The 19,302-nt window shown below is 29.6% G+C and overlaps 2 protein-coding genes across 2 annotated transcripts; both read right to left on the bottom strand.

The window, feature by feature from the left end:
- Nucleotides 1-168: 168 nt before the first annotated feature.
- Nucleotides 169-5,225, bottom strand: LOC126657742 (2,3-bisphosphoglycerate-independent phosphoglycerate mutase). Its single transcript, XM_050352508.2, has 10 exons — nucleotides 5,086-5,225; nucleotides 4,838-5,001; nucleotides 4,617-4,744; nucleotides 3,866-4,016; nucleotides 3,547-3,750; nucleotides 2,009-2,433; nucleotides 1,728-1,920; nucleotides 1,555-1,650; nucleotides 910-1,065; nucleotides 169-641 (listed from the first exon to the last, which is right to left on the bottom strand). The coding sequence occupies exons 2-10, from the start codon at nucleotides 4,997-4,999 to the stop codon at nucleotides 477-479; spliced, it is 1,680 nt and encodes a 559-aa protein (XP_050208465.1). The 5' UTR covers nucleotides 5,000-5,001; nucleotides 5,086-5,225; the 3' UTR covers nucleotides 169-476.
- A 2,609-nt stretch (nucleotides 5,226-7,834) lies between these two features.
- LOC126666266 (protein LURP-one-related 8) lies at nucleotides 7,835-9,093 on the bottom strand. Its single transcript, XM_050359275.2, has 2 exons — nucleotides 8,717-9,093; nucleotides 7,835-8,612 (listed from the first exon to the last, which is right to left on the bottom strand). Exons 1-2 carry the CDS (start codon nucleotides 8,993-8,995, stop codon nucleotides 8,235-8,237), a joined length of 657 nt encoding a protein of 218 aa, XP_050215232.1. The 5' UTR covers nucleotides 8,996-9,093; the 3' UTR covers nucleotides 7,835-8,234.
- Nucleotides 9,094-19,302: the final 10,209 nt, after the last annotated feature.

Genomic DNA, 19,302 nt, shown 5'->3' with positions numbered 1-19,302 from the left:
GGTTATAAACTTATAATTCTGTTTTGATTGTTTCAATTTGTTTTTGCATTTTCTATTTGGATTTGTTTTTGCGTTTTCTATTCGGAATGTTATTTGCCGTTCTAAAATAAAAACCCGAAGCAATACAAGGTTAATGTACTAGTTAACATATAAAAAAACGAACTAGAATAAACTCTAAGAAACATGTTTAATAAATCTAACATATGGTACCCAGAATGAGGCTGTGTTCAAATACACTACGTTGCCAAGACCTTTAGCAGTACAAAGTGAAGAAAATTATATTCCTTTTCTCGCACACCCAATAACATTGCTAAAAAAATAACTTATTTAAAAATATAACTCGCTTCGCTATGACAGGCCTCTGCATTCTACAGTTCATAAAAAAAAAATTATGCAGAAGTGAGGTTTCAAGTTACTCCCCATGAATTAGGGGACCGTTTAACTCTTCAATGAGAGCAGGCTCAGTCATGAAGAGACTAGTTATCGACAACTTCAATGAGAGTCTTTTCATAGTCACTAGGAGCCTCCAATCCGTGGAGATTCATCACAGTTGCAGCCACGTTAGCAAGTCCGCCATCAGGGACATCATTGCGGAACCTGACACCTGGGGCTAATCCGGGACCTCCAATTGCAATAGGCACCTGCATAACAAATTTTAATTAGGTGCAAGATGGACAATTGAAATTACCAAAAGATGCACTTATAAACACTTTGTCCTACTGAATGGCACAATCTGAACCTACTTAAATTGTTAAGAGATTTCAACAATAATCAAGTTTTTTCCTATCGCTGCATGTAATGCAATTAAAATCTCCTCGTCAATTATTACTGAGTATATATCAGACCAGGGCAACTATATTTAGTTCATTAATTGCTGAAATTCACTGGCAATGAATTAGATAAACTTACTGGCTGAAGAGTGTGAGATGTGAGAATCTGAATGTTGCCACTCTTGTCGGCAGCAGGTTTCCCAGATTTGTCCCTCTTCACCATGTCTTCAGCATTGCCATGATCTGCAGTAACAACAAATATTCCACCAACTTGCTCTATAGCATCAATGATCATCTGCAATGAGTATATTTACAGTCAAAAGAGAGCAGAGTTAGTTGAACAACATCATATGTTAATATTCGTAGCACATTCCTTTAGCAAAAGACAATATTAAGTAAATGCTGTAACAGTAAAATCCAATCAGCATACTGCTTCAGCAGTACTCAGTAGCTAGTCACAGAAAGCTCCACAAAAATATGTGTGCAGTTCAAGAGGTGTAGGGTACAAACCACACCCTCTACTGCGTACTAACTAACAATCTAACAACTGCCTACTGTTAAAAAAATTGCCGTAAGCATTACAAGCTGATTCTTCCACCTAAGAAAGAGCAGCTTCCCCTTGGGAACACACCCTCAATGAAGGTGAAGCAAGGACAAGGGTAAGGAAGAAACAGGACACTTGGACACAGACACAGACACAGACAGGGCGAAAATAAATAAAATTTTATTTAAAAATTTGACATTGCAATAGCAACGTATAGTTACTGAATAAAGATCCATTTACCTTGACGGCTTCATCGGCAGCCTTGCATGCCACAACTGTTGCTTCAATATCTCCAGTATGTCCAACCATGTCACTATTTGGTATATTAACACGAACCTAAACAAACATATAAAACCAAAGGTTATCACAAAGTTATTACATCATATCCAGCACAGGTTATATATGTTACTTACTTGCTGGAACTTGCCGCTGAGGATAGCATCCCTTGCCTTCTCTGCAATCTCAATTGCCTTCATCTTTGGTTGGACATTGAATGTAATTCCAACATCACTGGGAATCTCTACATATTCCTCCATTTCTGGGTTGAAACAACCAGAGCGATTTCCATTCCAAAAGAAAGTGACATGACCAAATTTGACAGTCTCGCTGTTAAAAGATTGACACATATCTTAGAATGATAACAAGTTGGCTTAGCATTCAGGCAAGAAACTAGAATACTGCTGTATTGGCTCACCTGCAAGCGAAGGTAGCAACACCATTGTGCACTAAATATTCACCAGATGTTCTTTCTATCTCAGGAGGAGATACAAGGTAATAGTTTGGAAGCTTCAGTTCACCGTCATATTGAAGCATGCCAGCATAACGGATTTTAGGGAATCGAACTCTATCAAATTTGTCAAAATCCTCATACTCGAGCGCCTTAGCAAGCATAACCATGCGATCTGCACGGAAGTTAACTGTGACAACAGCATCACCATCCACAATTGGACCAACAGGCTTCCCATTATCATCAACAATGACGAACGGAGGTAAGTACTGATCATTAGATTTGGGTGCTTCCCTCAATTTCTTGATGGCTTCAACGGCACTCTTAAACTTGTGTGGGGCTTCACCAAGAACCTGAGCATCCCATCCTCTTTTTACTACATCCCAGTCATTCTGCAATATACCATGAAATCAAATTACATATACATAGAGAGATGTTGCCTAAGATTAATAAACTTTCTTTCCTCAATTAGAGCAAGTATAATGTTAGCAAACTGGGATCCGAAAAATTTGCTAAATGTAGAAAATATCGTTAGGAAACCAATCATACTCGTAACAAACATTAATTTGAACATTTACGCGTAATAGGATGAAAATTAAAATACTCTAAATAAGGAAATTTAATAATATTTTTCAATCACCAAGTTTAAGATGAGACTAACCTCAATGTCATAAAACTCAATATTTATTTATTGGAATGTTTGAGGGTGGGAAAGAACAAAGAAAGTAAAATTATGAACTAGAAACAAGTGAATAACTTTTTATAAAAATTGAATATAAAAAACATTGGCTAATGCCTGGCATACATATTTGACATACATATTTTACGCATTAATCCTATAGCTCCATTTAGTGTAGCAACAAAAAGTGTATTCTTTAGATGCTATTATTCATGTATCTTATAAAAACAGAAGTTCAAAACTAGAAACAATAACTAACAGGCACGCAACGGATTGCAAGCCTAGAAGTGTTAAAATAACAAAATTTGATGTGGTACAATGGTAAAACCTATTGACCATAACATTCCTTGAATTTAAGGTTACATCTCTATCTTGAAAGCTGATACAAATACGAAATTAGTAAAGGTGCACATTTGATAACTTTTACCATACATGATGCTGCTAAATCCACGATGATAGAAAAAGATACAATTTGACATAGCACAAATATCTGAAGATTAGGTACGATTAACAATTTTTCCTAATCCGCTCATAAAATGTTAAGGTATCATCACCATGTCCTCTGTCCTCATAATAAGATTTTCTAAGAGCCGCAAATTATAGTCACATTCTATACAGTCAGAATTAATATTTAATGGTTACTTTAGCAGTTCACCATCCCCAAACAAATACAATCTATTCACCGATCATGTTCAACAAGATCCCAGGGGTCCTTTTCCCATTTTATTTACATTCAGGAATGCAGTTACAAGGTTCAGAGGCAAAAATTTAAACTTAAAAGCAAATAAGGTGTTTATGTAAATCCATTCAGAACTTGACAAAATACCTCATAACGGTCCATTGTAACATACATGCGGCCTCCACCTGATGCAACCTGAGCATCAACACCTTTCTTACATAAATCTTCCAACTCTTTCTCTAGAGTTTCAGCAAAGCCAACACTAGTGCCATCTATAACATCACGTCCATCAGTAAGAACATGGACCCGAATTCTTTTAGCACCATGCTCAGCAGCGCCTTTTAGCAACAACTGATTAAGGAAAGAATTAGAGAAGGAATGGGATATAAATATAATCATTAGGAACACAAAAGCTCTGGCGAGAGTAATAATAAGATAGCAAGAATCCCTCAACTAGAGAACTCACTTGCAATTGATCCAACCTGGAGTGAACTCCACCATCACTCATCAATCCAATGAGGTGCAAAGTACCTTTGTCAAAACTTTCCTTAATGTACTTAAACCCCTCCCCTTCATATATTTTTCCAGTCGCGAGAGCAGCGTCAACAAGCTTTGCACTGAATTCAAAACAGCCAAATCATATCAAACTTGAGGTTCAGTTGATAAAAATGCATAACCAGTTACTAAACACATTTATAGGCTCGGGAATGCAATTTAAACATTCTGAAATCTTACGAGTAACCTTCTATAGAGCTTAATCCTCCTATCTCCTTACAGATGGAAATCTTTAATTATAAAGAATTTATTTAAAGAGGAAAACAGAAAAACTGGTGCAGCTGAGGAATTTTAAGAAACTACGGAAGTTAAAAAGAGAGATAACATAATTTCCTGGCATAGAAGCTTTCTTAAAGCAGGAACGAAAATCGAATTCAGATACGTTTTCAAATCAGACGCATTTCTTTAAGATATACATCCACCATCTATTAACACATATATATCAACAATTCCTGCCACATTCTCTACCATTCTTTAACAATCCCACTTCAGGCAGAGTAGCCATATATACTTAAACCGCATTATATCCAATCAAATTAAAGATGCTCAACAAAATGGTACAGAGGTAAGGATTACAAACACAAACCAATCAACTCAATGACTCAACATTAAAACCAACTACAAATCCCTATAAGCTAAAAATAATAGGGAAAGAAACAAACCCTTGAGCGAAAATACGACCAGCGCCAAGGGCGTTGTGACCAACTTCACTGTTACCCATATCATCTTCAGTTGGAAGTCCAACTGCTGTTCCATGAGCCCTAATCAATCTCCATTTCTCCGGTGCCGTCTATAACACCAAACAATAAACAAACAAACGTTTCAAACAGTTTAGTATCAGTATAATGTTAGATCTAAACCCTAAAAACTGATCATATTTTACCTTTTTAAAGGAGTCCATGGTGGGAGTCTCAGCGACATGAATACAGTTATACTGATCGGGTTTAGCCTCACCCCAGCCATCCAAAACAACCATGGCTATAGTCTTCCCTTTTGGCAGCTTTGGATGGTCCGCCAGTTTCCATGAATCTCCTGAACTTCCCATCTCTAAACCAATGGTCAAAAAAACTTCAGTTCATTGAAAATCAACAATCACAAGCAAAATTAAAATCAATTGCATTCTATTCTCACCTTATAATTGAGCAAATCAAAATCAGATTCTTTTAAAATATTTAATAATAAAGCAGCTGCGAATTAAGAAAAAATTGAATTTGCGATTATTAGTGTATATATAGAGCAGGGTAGGGTGCGTGATTTGGACCGTAGACTTTGAAGTAGGAGATTAGAAATACCAGTGTGTGGTTTGTGGCCGTTGGATTGGAATACCAGTGTAACTGGTTAGTTATATTAGGGTTAAGGGCGGTACACTTGGCTGTTTGAGTTGGGAGTCTTGGGACTTTCGATATGTAACTACCACACGTCCTGCTTTGACACGTGACATTTCTAGAAATCTTTGGTCGCGGTCACGTGATTTGTTAGTTTAAAAAATTAAAAATTAAAGGAATATTCGAGAATGCGATGCCGTTTTAATTTTATGGGCCTTTGCAGTCAATAGTAGTCCAATTTTACTCCGTCCAGATTTGTGTGTTCTTTTATGAAAGTACACTTTTGTAGTTTTATTCGTAAAAATAAGCTTTAAGTAGCTACCGCAGTTTTTAATAGATTTAAAAAAAATTGTAAATACAATTAGAGTTTTTATTGTAGGTGTTTGATTCAAGTTTTTGTATTAAATTACACATTTTATCTTCTATAAGGGACAAATTAAAAAATAATAATCTACTGAAAAATGAAGTTCGAATAATATATTTAAATAAAAACAATAATAAAAGAAGTAATGAATAATCAAAGATCGCCAATGATTGCAAGCTAGAGAGACAACTAGAGAAAATTAAAAAATATTTACATATAATTAATAAATGGCAAATTAACAGTCATATAGGTTGTCGTCCATTACCAATTTTAGATTCCGTCCCTATTTTTACATATAAACTATATTTATTTCGCTCACATTTTATTGAAGATTTAATTTTGTAACAAATTAAGTCGTATTGACTAAAAGATTAACATGTTATTAATCCATCATAAAATGAAGTTGAAACTCATATACATATAAATCTTTAAACAAAGATTGTTAGTATTTCATCACTTACCCAATAATGCATGCGCGCATGCTCCAACTATTCAACAAGTTGTGATTGCTGACTCAAAACTAAAGACATCACCAAATGCATTAGGCATGGAGCGGTATTGTCCAAAGCTTGAAATCATATTAACAACAAAAAAACTTCTTCATCTATAACTTAAATTATATAAAAACAATTAAAAAATTGGGTTGGGATAGGGGAATATTTGGTATTATCTTTGAAAATACATTTTGTTTTTGAAAAATAATTGTATAAATCATTATTATTTGAGAAAATCAGATAAAAAGGGGCATGGCACATCCCACCCAACCGTCATTGACGGTGACGGGAGCTGTTCTGTTTGGGCATGGACTAAAATACAAACATCCGGGCCTGAGCCCAGTATAACCATGAGAAGAGCTATAGAAGCCCAACAATAGGCGAGAGTTTCAGTCCATCCTATATCACTTGATTATCATTGTTCGATCCAAATAGTACCCAACATTTCCTAGTAAATCCAATAACTAGCACTCCTAAATTTTTTTATTAATTTAATTTCTCTTTTTACCTATGATGAATAAAAAGAATTATATATATATATATATATATATAATTCTTCCACTTCGACAAATTATACCGGATTTTAAAATAGTGTATTAATTTGACACAATGAAAACTAGTGTATAAATTTTTATATTTTTTATAAATCATGATTAAATTGAAAAAACGTGTAAAGTTAGTGAATTTTTTAGGCATTTATCTTTCTTTAATTATAGCTAACATTTGAGTTAATAAATTTCTTAGAATAAATCAATATGTTAATAATCATATATGAAAAATTGGTAGACAATAGATTGATAACATTTAAAATAATTTAAAATAAAAACATCCATATAAAATAAAACTACGGTTTCTAACCGAATCAAATGGAATCAAATTTTTTGATTTGATATGTTCTAAATTTATAATTTGATTTGGTTTGATTTAAAATTTTAATAAATATTTGGTTGGCCAATTTTGACTTATTTTAAATCAAATCGAAACGAGAGATGTATAACTCTAGCTAGTGCTGTCTATACAACCATTTAACTCTAACTCAAACATAATTTACTATTATAAGTAGCTTATTTTAATCAATATTATAACTTTAATAATTATTTTAACAGTTGTCTAATTAATAATTAAATGTTATCAATGAAAAAGGACGTTAACGTAAATGTGTCTATCTTTCTCCTCTCTATCCGTACTTTTATATACAATATATAGATAAATTGTTCTTTGCCTTTGCCAAATCGAAGTCGTTTTAGTATTTGTAATTTACAAAAAATAGGTCAAAACGACCTTGGTGGTGCGGGGTGTTAAAAGCTCTAGAATTGTGGCCTTGGACTTCTTACCGGCGGGAGTAAGGAGGTGATCTCACCTCGCCGCTCGCCGTCTAGCTATAAATATATTAATCAACAAAATCAATAAATTTTTATATTTTTATTTTTTTGTACGAATTAAAATTGGATTACATAATTTGTATTTTTTATTTAAGAAAAGAAGATATAGATTTATGAATATGACCTATCAAATTTGAATGACTTTGAAAAGATTTTAGTTTAAATATTAGTTATTTTCCAAAATTTGAATTTCTTAATTAATAAATACTAATATACTCCCTTCCTTCAAAATTCCAAAGGCCACTCTATATTTTAATTATTTAATCATAAGATATTCATAATATACCATTTCATAACACTTTAGTAAATAATCACTTCCCAATAATACATAAACCTTTATTGATAGTATCTTCTACAAAACTGAAGCAGATTAACTTCGCACAATATATATAATCGCCACAATTACATCAGGAATCAGACCCCTAATTTCTCCAAATAAAAACGTAAGTAAAATTGAAGAAACAAAAAGCAAGTAATTTTTTTGTTGGTTGAATCTTATATATACATCCCCAGTTAAAGCCTGGCTTTTTATATAAAAGGAAAAAACCAAGCTTTAAAATGATTCCTACAAATAGGCATCGAAAAAAAAAAAGCAAAACAAGTGGGGATTTTCCGTCATCGTCGGCGGTGATGTTACTCCGGTGACGGTGGCGTGCAGCAAGAACTGCAGCTATTTATGTACTTATAATAACTTAACCTAATAGATCAAGTGAACTTAAGCATGGAAGCGTCTAGAAGAACCATACATCTGGTCAAGCAGTATAACGATGGACATAGCTACCGACGTGTCCATTTTAGGCCCTACAACGAGCCGGAATACGTCGACACCAAAAGCTACGCCACCGACGGCCTCCTTCTGCCTAATCTCCGCCACTCTCCGCCTTTTTTCATCGTACACCGCGCAGCTCCGGTGCGAATAGGATCCTTCTATTTCGTACATAACATTACTATTCTTGAAACTGCTACTGTTATTACCGCTCACATAAGCTAAGCACTTAGTGTTCAGAATATTCACGTGTTTTCTCACCGAGAACCGCGGATTCGCCGCCTTCTCGCCGTCGTACACCAGCCAGTTATCGGCAAGGCTCAGCCTCTGCATATATAATAAACACGTAGAGTTAAACAAATGATTCAGCCATGCAAATTGACCTAATTCCAACGTACGGAAGAAAAAATGAAAATGTTCATGATTCATACCTTACGGCGGATGGTGTGGAGAGGCTTGCCGTCGGCGTCCATGAGAATGATTTCTCCGTTAGCACCGGAGCCGGCCATGTAATTATCAACTCGAAAAACAAGATTACCGGTGCCATCAAAAACTGTAAATCCATTACAGTTGAAAAGCAAAGACTTCTTCCACACGGTTAACACAACTGAGTCACGAGCTTCTAACGGAGTAGATTTAACCTTCTCCACCGCCGGTAGAGCGGCGGGAGCGGTGATTAAAGCAGCCAAATTCGGGTGTACTTTTGTCATTCCGATGAACCTAAACGGTACCGTTTCCAGACTTTTGAGAGCTAATTACAGTTTTGTAATTTGTTTAAGGGCAAGTTGGTTGTGGTAGGAGTAAAGATAGGGAGGAGAGAGCATATATATGGGAAATAAAGGTGGGGCCAAGAAAATGAAATTATACCGTAGACAATAACAAGAGACGCAATTAAGGCGCACGCTAGTACAAAGTCCTCAAACATGACATCATAACTTTCAGATAACTACCAACCAACCCAGAAAAATTTAATTTTAAATCTCATAGTCGGTAAATAAATTGGCCTGTTATTAGTATATATTATTGCAATATTAGCTCATTGAATTTGGTAGCAGTTTCTCAATGTTATCATTGAAAAATATCTTCTTATAATTATATTGCAAAAATGTCATACACAGTTTTTTTTTTATGATTATATGAAATTTCTGGATGGATTATAATTAAGAGACGTAATTATAAATTTTTTATATTCAATTTAATTTTTATTCTAGTTAGATAGGACTTTACCGAAAATAAAATCCAAACATTAAATTTTAAATAATTACATATATAAATACAAAACATGCAACCTTACTTAAGGTAAGAGAACGTCGTATCATAATTCAACTATATCTTAGAAATTCTTATATATATATACACACACATTATAAATATAAAAAATAAAAATGCGTAATTTGTACAATTATATTTTCCATGTCCTAAATTAATTAAAATAAAAAATACATATAAAGAAAATAAAAACTTCACTACTAAATTAAGTAAGAGCATTTTTTTCATAATTAACTCATTTTACTTAGATAATTTTTTTAATTATATATTTCTCTTGAAATAATCTAGTATATTTTAATTATAAATGATAATTATATACTTTTAATTAATAAATAAATAAATATTGTATTTATTTGTTATTTATATATATATATATATATATTAGTTATAAAGTTGAAGTTAGCTAACATTTTAAGTGAAAAAATACTTATAGTGAATTTTTTATAAACCCATTTATATAACTTAAATAATATAGACTCAAAATTTATTAATATCATATGTAATACATAAATAATATGAATTTAATCACACTCGGTATTTATTTTATCCGTAAATATAAAACCTAACCATCTGTGAAATTTATAAACATAATAAAATTATTTATTTATTATAGACTGTTGATTTTATACAATTTTATTTTTTTAATGTAGTACAGTCCAGTGTTGTTGATAAAAATTAAATTTCATATTTAATCAACTATGAACTAACCATAAAACTATAATTTAGACCAATAAATTATATTTTAAATAATATGAACACTAATAAATAGTAATATGTTATATGCTATCCTATAGGTTTAAATTCATAAAGACCTCTTTACTAAAAGTTTTATTAGTTTTTTGAGTTAATGGATAATATTTTGTTGAATTTTATTTTTTACCAAATTTTTAAATTTTATTTTACTTTAAATGATCAGTAATAATTAAATTAATTATACACATAATTATAGTATTAATTTTTTAATATAGTATTCACTTGCCAATTGAGTAAATATCGATTTGTAATTATTATTAAAATAAATAAAATTGTATATAAATTGTACAATTAAAATATTATTATTTTCTAAATTAGATTATAGATAATAAAATTTTAAGTGTTAATTAGATTTATAGTACTATAAAAATACTAATTTAACAATTAAAATGTTAAATCTATTTTTTAATAATAAAAAAAAGCCACTGTAGGATTTTTTTTTTTTTAACCAAGATAGGAATTAGATAGAAATGAAAAATTACAAGATGATGAAAGTCATATAACAAATTTTAACTATATGATCTTCCAAGACTAAATTCCAAAAAAATTAAGAAACAACTAAGGATACAAGTCAAAAATAATCAAAAGGAAGATAACTCTAAGACGTAAATCTCGCTTTAACTTAACACAACGATGAACAAAGTTCCGTTGGAGCGAGGTCTCGAATTTTATCACCCATCCGATTTTGCCGGCGATCCGCTTGATCCGTTGAGTCCTAACTTCCGAGCATCACCTTCAATAGATCCTACAAGTATAGATCTTGATACCGCTTGCTTCGGAAACTTCCTTCACAACTTCAAAGCTAGACAACAAGGATAGATCTAAAAAACACTAGAAAACACTCATACCCACAAAAAAGGTCAAACTTGACTTTAAAAAATTGAAGAAAACTTCTTGATAAAACAATAGAAGGTGGTTTTCCAATCTCAAAAAAAACCACTTTCTTTAAAAATTATTTCTTCAATCCTTCAAGAATGAGAGACCTCCAAAGATAGATTAATTTTAGAAACAAATTAACTAAGTTTTTTTTTTTATCGGAGTAGATCTAAGAAGACAATAAGGATAGATCTAAAAACACTAGAAAACACCCATATCCACCATAAAAAGATCAAACTTAACTCTAAAAAATTGAAGAAAACTTCTTGATAAAAAGTAGAAGATGGTTTTCCAATCCCCAAAGAAAACCATATTCTTTAAAAATTGTTTCTTCAATCCTTCAAGTATGAGAAATCTTTAATGATAGATTTATTTTAGAAACAAATTAACTAAGTTTTTTTATTGGAATAGATCTAAGAAAGAAAAAGAGTGGAGGAGGTGGTTTTCCGGCCAAAAGGCCAAAACCACCTCCTCAAAACAATAATTTTGGAGTGTGGTTTGAAGAGAGAGGGGAGAGGATGATATTTTAGAGAGAGGTTTAATATGATACATAGTTATAATTCCACTGTAGGATTTCACTTGATCTTAATTTGTCATTCTTCAATAAAACAAAAGAATAAAATAGTAGTACTATAAATTAACAAAAGATAACGATGGGTGGAGGAAACTGATAAACAATCAAAGGAATAAACTAAAGACATGATCATAGACATTTATGATTTTTAAATAAAAATCAAACTCTTATCTTTACTTCAAAGGAAATAAATAAAATATTATCGATTCAATTAAAAATTAAAAACTAAACCATAATAAATTGTGGTTGAGGACCAATTCGTGGTGGAGGAGGAGCCAACTGTCCACTCTTTGCTTAGATATTTTTCATGTGGTTCAACTTCTACAAACTACAAAGTCTTAATGATATTATAAAATAATTAATTATTTTAATCATATAATTAATTAATTAATTACTGATGATTATCATTACTGATGTAGGATTGGCTAGGGCGGTTTATGTGACTCCTCCAATGCCGTCGAGCCAAATTCTGCTTTATACACACAATTCATTAATTGGTAGATTCTAAGAAACGCATTGTATGATGATGATTACTAGGGTACTTAGTTGATATTTGGATTAGTTAATTTTTAATTAGTGAACATTTTTCATTTTATTTAAAATGTATACTAAATGACTTGTTAACGTATTATCTCCAGTCATAATTAATTTTTTTATGAACAAATCAGAATTAATTATGTGATATGTACATAGCAGAAATGACAATGAAAATATGATTTTGATTTTAATGATATATATCATTATATTAGACCAATCATATTATACGTTATTGATATATGTGAATTTTATCCTCAATTGGAATCATTTTTTTAAGAGAAAAAGATATTAAAAGGATGAAAACTTCATATATAATTAAAAAAATAGTAGTAAAAGGGAGAAAAGGAAAGTTAATGTATACTTTATTAGACAAAATGTAAAATAGTATCCTTAGTTTCATTGTACAAATAATAATAAGAGGATTATAATCAATTAGATTTCATTTTATGCGGTTTGTTCACAAAAAAACTGAAAGTAAATTCAAAAGAAAATGAGTATTCTTTACTATCATTCAAAATTAATTTTTTAAATAATTAATTTAATATTATTAAATAAATGTAATGAATTTATAAATCTTAATTAATGAATGAGTTTATAGCCTATGCACTATAATAAATTTTTCAAGAATCATATATTTATCATCAAAATGAATTATTTTGAATAGGATGTTGAATGTTGATAACCTCACACCAAAGAAGAAGAAAATAAGAAATGAAAAATGACACAATTCTAGAAGATACTAAGGTTGATGAAGTTGATTACATATGTATATTCAAAATAAAATATCTTCTAGAATTGATAAATAAGGTTGATGAAGTGATAACATATGTATATTCAAAATATAAATTAATCGATACAAAAAATTCAAAAATAAATACACACAAAATCAAATAACCGATCTATTGAAAAACAAAATAATAAATCGAAATTTTGATTGTTACATTAAATATAAAAAAATTCTTACATCATTCATATCTTTTAAACTTCTATTTTTATCGTTTTATTTTTGCTATGCTTGAATAATCATATTCAAACGTTGTATCATAAAAAAATTAAATTTAAAATTCTAACAAACGCTAAATAATTTTGATCTTATCCTTGAAAACTACCGAATTTAAAACTCACCAAAATAACATAAAACTATATAAAGACATGCATAAATAATAATGTTTTAAGCAATGATGGAGTCTGCCTTCTGAGCCGGTGAATGAGACCTGCAAAACAGGGTAGAAGCTAACCGGATGGTGGTTGTCCGATTAACTCTCCGATGCTAAAGTCAATTTAGAGTTTTGAGCAACGTTTCGAGTATATGAATGTAATTGTGTTTTTAGGCATACATCATGCTCCTTTTATAGTAAATGGTTGCATACCTAGCAGTGTTGTAAATTTATAATAGAAAAGATATAGTAGATGATTGAATACCTAGCAGTGTTGTAAATTTGTAATAGAAAAGTGAATCATACTTTGTAGGTTTTGATCCTAATTTGGTAATGATCTTCCTTATTCAGACATGAATCCTATTTAGGAACGTCTTCTTAAACAATATCGTCTTTTTAAATTAAAGCTTATCTTTTTAAGTTGGAGTTTGTATTCAAATAAGAAAATACTTCAAGATTATGTAATAAATCTGACGATCTATCCGAATCCCAGGATCAGCGCGCTTTGGCCGAGTCCTAGGAATTCAGTCTCTACTTTGTATTCATAATATCATGGCGATACAGATTTACCCATCTTCTTTATATATTTGGTTCTTTTGATGGGAGTCCGGTATCATCTGAGAGTGGATCTCATATGACTCGACTCCATTGTTCGAGAAGTAGCCATTTTTGCACCCTCAACAAAACTTTCAAACCAATAAAAGCTGATAAAAATTAAAACTAAAAACAGAAGAGATAGACATATTATTCAGCTTTTCTAAAATCATTATAAGGTTGTGGAAATTGTTTTGGGATAAATTAGATTCTGATTCGCAAGGTACAGGGCAATAAGGCAAGACAAAATAATGCATGCGGAGGTGGAAAATAATTGTTCATTTTCTTTGGGCGGTAGTAGCTAGATAGGATTTGTGGCCACCCACGTATATGACTGAATCTATATAATCATAATGATTTATAATTATTTAATTTATAAATTTAAATTTTCTAAAATAATATTATTAATTTATATTTAATAATATAAAATTATTTTACTTAATTTAAAAATGTATAATAAAATACATCATGTTATGTAAATTTTTTTTATTTTATAAAAAATTATACTTGACATGTTTCAGCTGAACATCATAAATTTCTCGAAAATAATTACTAGATGACGAGTGTTATATTTTTACTAATAATTATGATGCAGTGATATTAAAACATATAAAATTATGTAAATGATAGAACAAAAATAGAAATGAATTTTTTTTATTTATATACTATTAAAGAATTAAAAGTAATAACGTCTAATGATTTGGAAATACTCAATTAATTTAATTTTTTTTATTTGTAGTCCAGTTTTTTTAAATTGTCAATTTCAATCTTATATATATATATATATATATACTAATATATTAAATTTAAATGTTTTAATTTTTTATTTATGATCAAATTTATTTATTTTATCAAAATTAAATTATAACTGATGAAATTAAAAAAATTGATCAAAAAAATTGACTAAGATTAAAATATATTTATTAAAATTAGACCAAATTTGATTTTTTTTTAAAGATAATCCTTAAAAAAATTTAAAAATAAATATTTTTTAATAGTCAGACAAAATTATATTTAGACAAAACTTAAAATGGTAATAAAGCCTGAATATTACTATTAATTAAAGGCATAATATATATTTGTTATCACTGGAGAGGGAAGATTTTTAGCCATTATAAAAAAAATTGAACTCAAACCTTAGTGATATTCTACTCACACATGTATAATAAGTTAATTGACCTATAATTTATTGTTTAATAATGTATTTTAGGTCCTTATACTTATTCTATTTTTGACATTATATCCTTATATCTTTATTGGTCAATACTGAATTTTATATTTTTAATTCTGTTGACATTGAATCATAAAAGGTGTTAATAATGTCAATTCAAACTGAATAAAAAAAAACAATTGAGAGATTTATTATCAACAAAGATAAAAATATCGGGACTAAATATTTAAATAATAAAAATAACAAATTTATCACAGTCGCATAAAAGGCACACACATTTTATTTCCATAACAAAATAATATAATGTATATAAAATATAAAATATAAAAACTCAATATTAATAAATAAAAATATAAAAATTGAATGCTAAGAATTTAAATATGCCTCATACCTTATTTAAACATCAGAAAAACCATTCAATTGATAGAAAGGACTGGATGGTGTACAAGCTATAACTAGTAGTTTGGAAGGGAATCAAATAAGTGGAGTTTACATCTACTACTAGCCAAGTATTGTAGAATTTGGAAATTTTAAATTCAATCATTTTAATACAATTATAAGATAGGATAGTATTGAAGGAAAATTGGATTGGGATTTCTTTAAATTCATTTTAAATTTAAAAGGGCTATATTTATAATTTACATCATTCCTTATAAAATGAACGATATAGATAAAAAAAAATATAATTTTAATCAAATTAATCTATACTGTTTTTTTTATAATAAACGGTATAGATCGTGAACATGAGAACTCTATTCAGAAAAATTACACCAAATGTATTGCATTTAATATTCAAATTAATAAACAATAAAATTTATATAATTAAAAATATTTAAAATATTAATTAAGTATAAAATACATACATATAAATAGATTTTTTTCAAAATTATAAAATGATATCCACCATTCAATAGTGGAATATTGGAAATGGAAAGAGACTCCCAATTCTTATTCCATAATGAAAATGTCCCACCACCACCACCATTACCATTATAAACTAAACCCACTACCCCCTTTCTTATCATACCACATGAAAAATTTTCAAAATTTAAGTTGACATCATTCCTAAATTTTCCTACTTTAAAACTCACATTCAAACAAGCTAACACCTTTCTCTTCTAACAACCACTACTTTAAAAAATTTCTTAAGCTCCAATCAAAGGAATTGGATTATCTACTTTGATCCTAATCAAGTTTTATCTTAAAATTTGAAGCTCCTAAGTTTGTGTTAACTTTTCCAACTTTCTTGAAGTTATATAAAATAATAAATTATTATTTTATTTCGAGAGTCTAAATTTTTTTATTCTCTAAACAAATGTACGAGAATGATAAATTTTAAAATTCATGGATGAAGAGTTTTTAAACTTTATGAAGTCTACAAAATTTGTAGATTATAAATTAATGTAACGTGAAATTTAAAAATTTTAAAAAGTCATTGCTTGAATTGAATTTAAACCAATGAATTTGTAAAGATAATTTTAAAATAATAAAATTTTAAATACTCCATCATTTATAAAAATTATTAACTATGATTTTTTCATATAGAAAGTAGGATCTAAAATCATGAACTTTTGAAATCGATGAGTTTTCTTAACTTTTTTTTATAAAAATATAAAATTTTAAATTTGTAGAGTTTATCCATCTAAATTTCCTCATTTCAAACAATATTAAAATTTACCGTACATGTCAATTAGACTCAATTTGTTTTTTCAATATTTAAGAATTAGCCATTAAAATTAACGTCAATTTAGGATGTAAATCAATTCAAAACTGACAAACAATCGTTTTTAAAAGACTCAATGTCCCAAAAAATCTCGACCTATTGGCCTCTTTTTATTGTAACCCTGACGTTATAAAATTGCCAATTGTACTCAAATCCACACTTTTAAATTTCAATTGTACCCAACTATGTAAATTGGACTCTTTTTCATTCGAAAAAATTCAAAAAAAAAACTTTTATAAATAACTTATTTAAAATCTTTTTCATTTGAAAAATTCAAAATGAATGACCTATTTAAACCCTTTTCCAATTAAAAAGAGATCAATTTGGTACTTGTGGGTACAATTGAAAGTGAAAGGTGTGGATTTGGATATAATTGACGATTTTACAACGTCGAAATAAAATTGAAAAAGGACTAGAAGGTTGAGGTTTTTTTGACTTTATAACTTTTCTAAAAAATATTTTTAAATATTTTTATACTACTAAATTGGAAGGGCGAAATAGGCCTTGTTGGATAATTGTTGCACTAAAATATCTATCATTAATGCAAACACTATTAGTTGCAGAAAAAGTTCCTTGTACTTATGAAAGAAAGAAACATTTTCCACTACTTTAAGAACATAACATAAGTAAAACATTTTAGAGTTCACACACTACTTCAATATGTGTTACTTCAATGTAAGATCTAAAACAGCCGACCCATAATCAAAGACCTCAAAGCACAATTCTCACCGACCAACTTCCTTTTACGCGTCACTTTCAAAATATAAGGCAACAACACGGGAATAAGGGTGTACACCGAAATGAAAAAAATATATAATCATACGGAATCGAAAAGAAAGAACCGGTTTTGATTTATTTATGTATAAAGTACGTTTTTTGTAAAATTGGTTTGATTTCTACTTTCGAAAAATTAAAAAACTCGAAAAACTCAAACTATTTTTATAAAATAAAATTATCTAAAAATAATTTTTAATTCTTATATATTCAAGTGACTAGAGAAGTGGATAATTTAATTGGCGAAACACTAGTTGATAATTTGGTTTTTATTTTTATAGTAGTATGCGAATCAGACAACGCATGTAAGCGTAATAGTCTGTTACATGTCAGGTCATCGGATTTGATTTTCGAATTAACCGAATTTCTTACAAATGTAACTGTTTCGGATTCGATTTAATGAAATTTGATTAATTCAAAAACAAAAGTGACTAAAAATTATATAAAATTACTCGTCTAAATTTAATTTCTAACTTTTAAAATCACTTAATTTTTTTTATTTTTTTAAGAATTGCTTTTATGTTCGGTAAAATTGAAGCGAATCAAAAAATTTACCTCTCTAATTCGATTTGATTGCTAATTCCTTCAAAAACCAATCCGTTTTAATGAGTAAATTTCCGAATCGACCGAAAAACTGATTTAGACATAAAGCATAAGACTAGATTCAGCTTCCCTCTATAATTCCTCCTATATCGCACATTCAATGTTTAACTCCCTACTCACACCTAAAAGAAGGCATCTCCCTTTTAGTTGGAGAATTATGACAATGTACATTCCACCTCCTATATAAATGTCAACTCGCAAATGATGCTTAAAAGGAGTTTAAGAACCAAACTTATCAATCAATTTTTAACTACCGGTTTAACCATTGGATTAGTAAATTATAATTGAAATTTAAAATTTGCGTCTTTCCATCACACCAAGAGTAAAATCTTATTATTTTTCACTATATATAGCATATATCGATTATAGATTGAACCAATCCATTTTTTTCCATCACATCATTTTCATTATTTGACAATATTTTAAAGAGAAAATAACAAAAAAACTACAATAATGACTCACTATTTCACATAATATAATATTAATTAATTCGTTTACTTTATTGCAATTTTTCTTTCATAAAATACCAGCTCCCATTATTACTTTTCAACCAGCACCACCTTCCTCCCAAAATAACACGTGTCCAACAAATCACACATGTATCTTGCCCCATTGATTTTTATCTGCTTTTGTTCACCACCATTATTCTCCACCATCACCACTCTCAAACCCTTTACCAGCCACTCTCTACCGGAAACCTCGTCCCCAGCAACTTACCGAGCTCGCCAGTCGGAAAGTGATTCCTTCACTTTCTATTCAATAATTAAATCCAATCACATTACCAACTGTTTCTGCCAACCTTTCTAAAATCTCATCCTCTGTTTTTCACTTTCATTTCATTTTCTATTTATTGGGTTTTTTTTAATTCAATCCTCTAATCAAAACCCACATTTCAAATTCTCAAATTTCCCCCTCCAGATCCAACAATTCAAAAAAAATGGAGCTCTTTTTTTTTGTAACCTTAAATCTCAACCCATATGGTTTCT

Source organism: Mercurialis annua, linkage group LG1-X (genome assembly GCF_937616625.2).
Source record: "Mercurialis annua linkage group LG1-X, ddMerAnnu1.2, whole genome shotgun sequence".
Lineage (NCBI taxonomy): Eukaryota > Viridiplantae > Streptophyta > Magnoliopsida > Malpighiales > Euphorbiaceae > Mercurialis > Mercurialis annua.
Note: the sequence above shows the minus strand (reverse complement) of the source record. Positions and strands in the feature narration are given on the sequence as shown.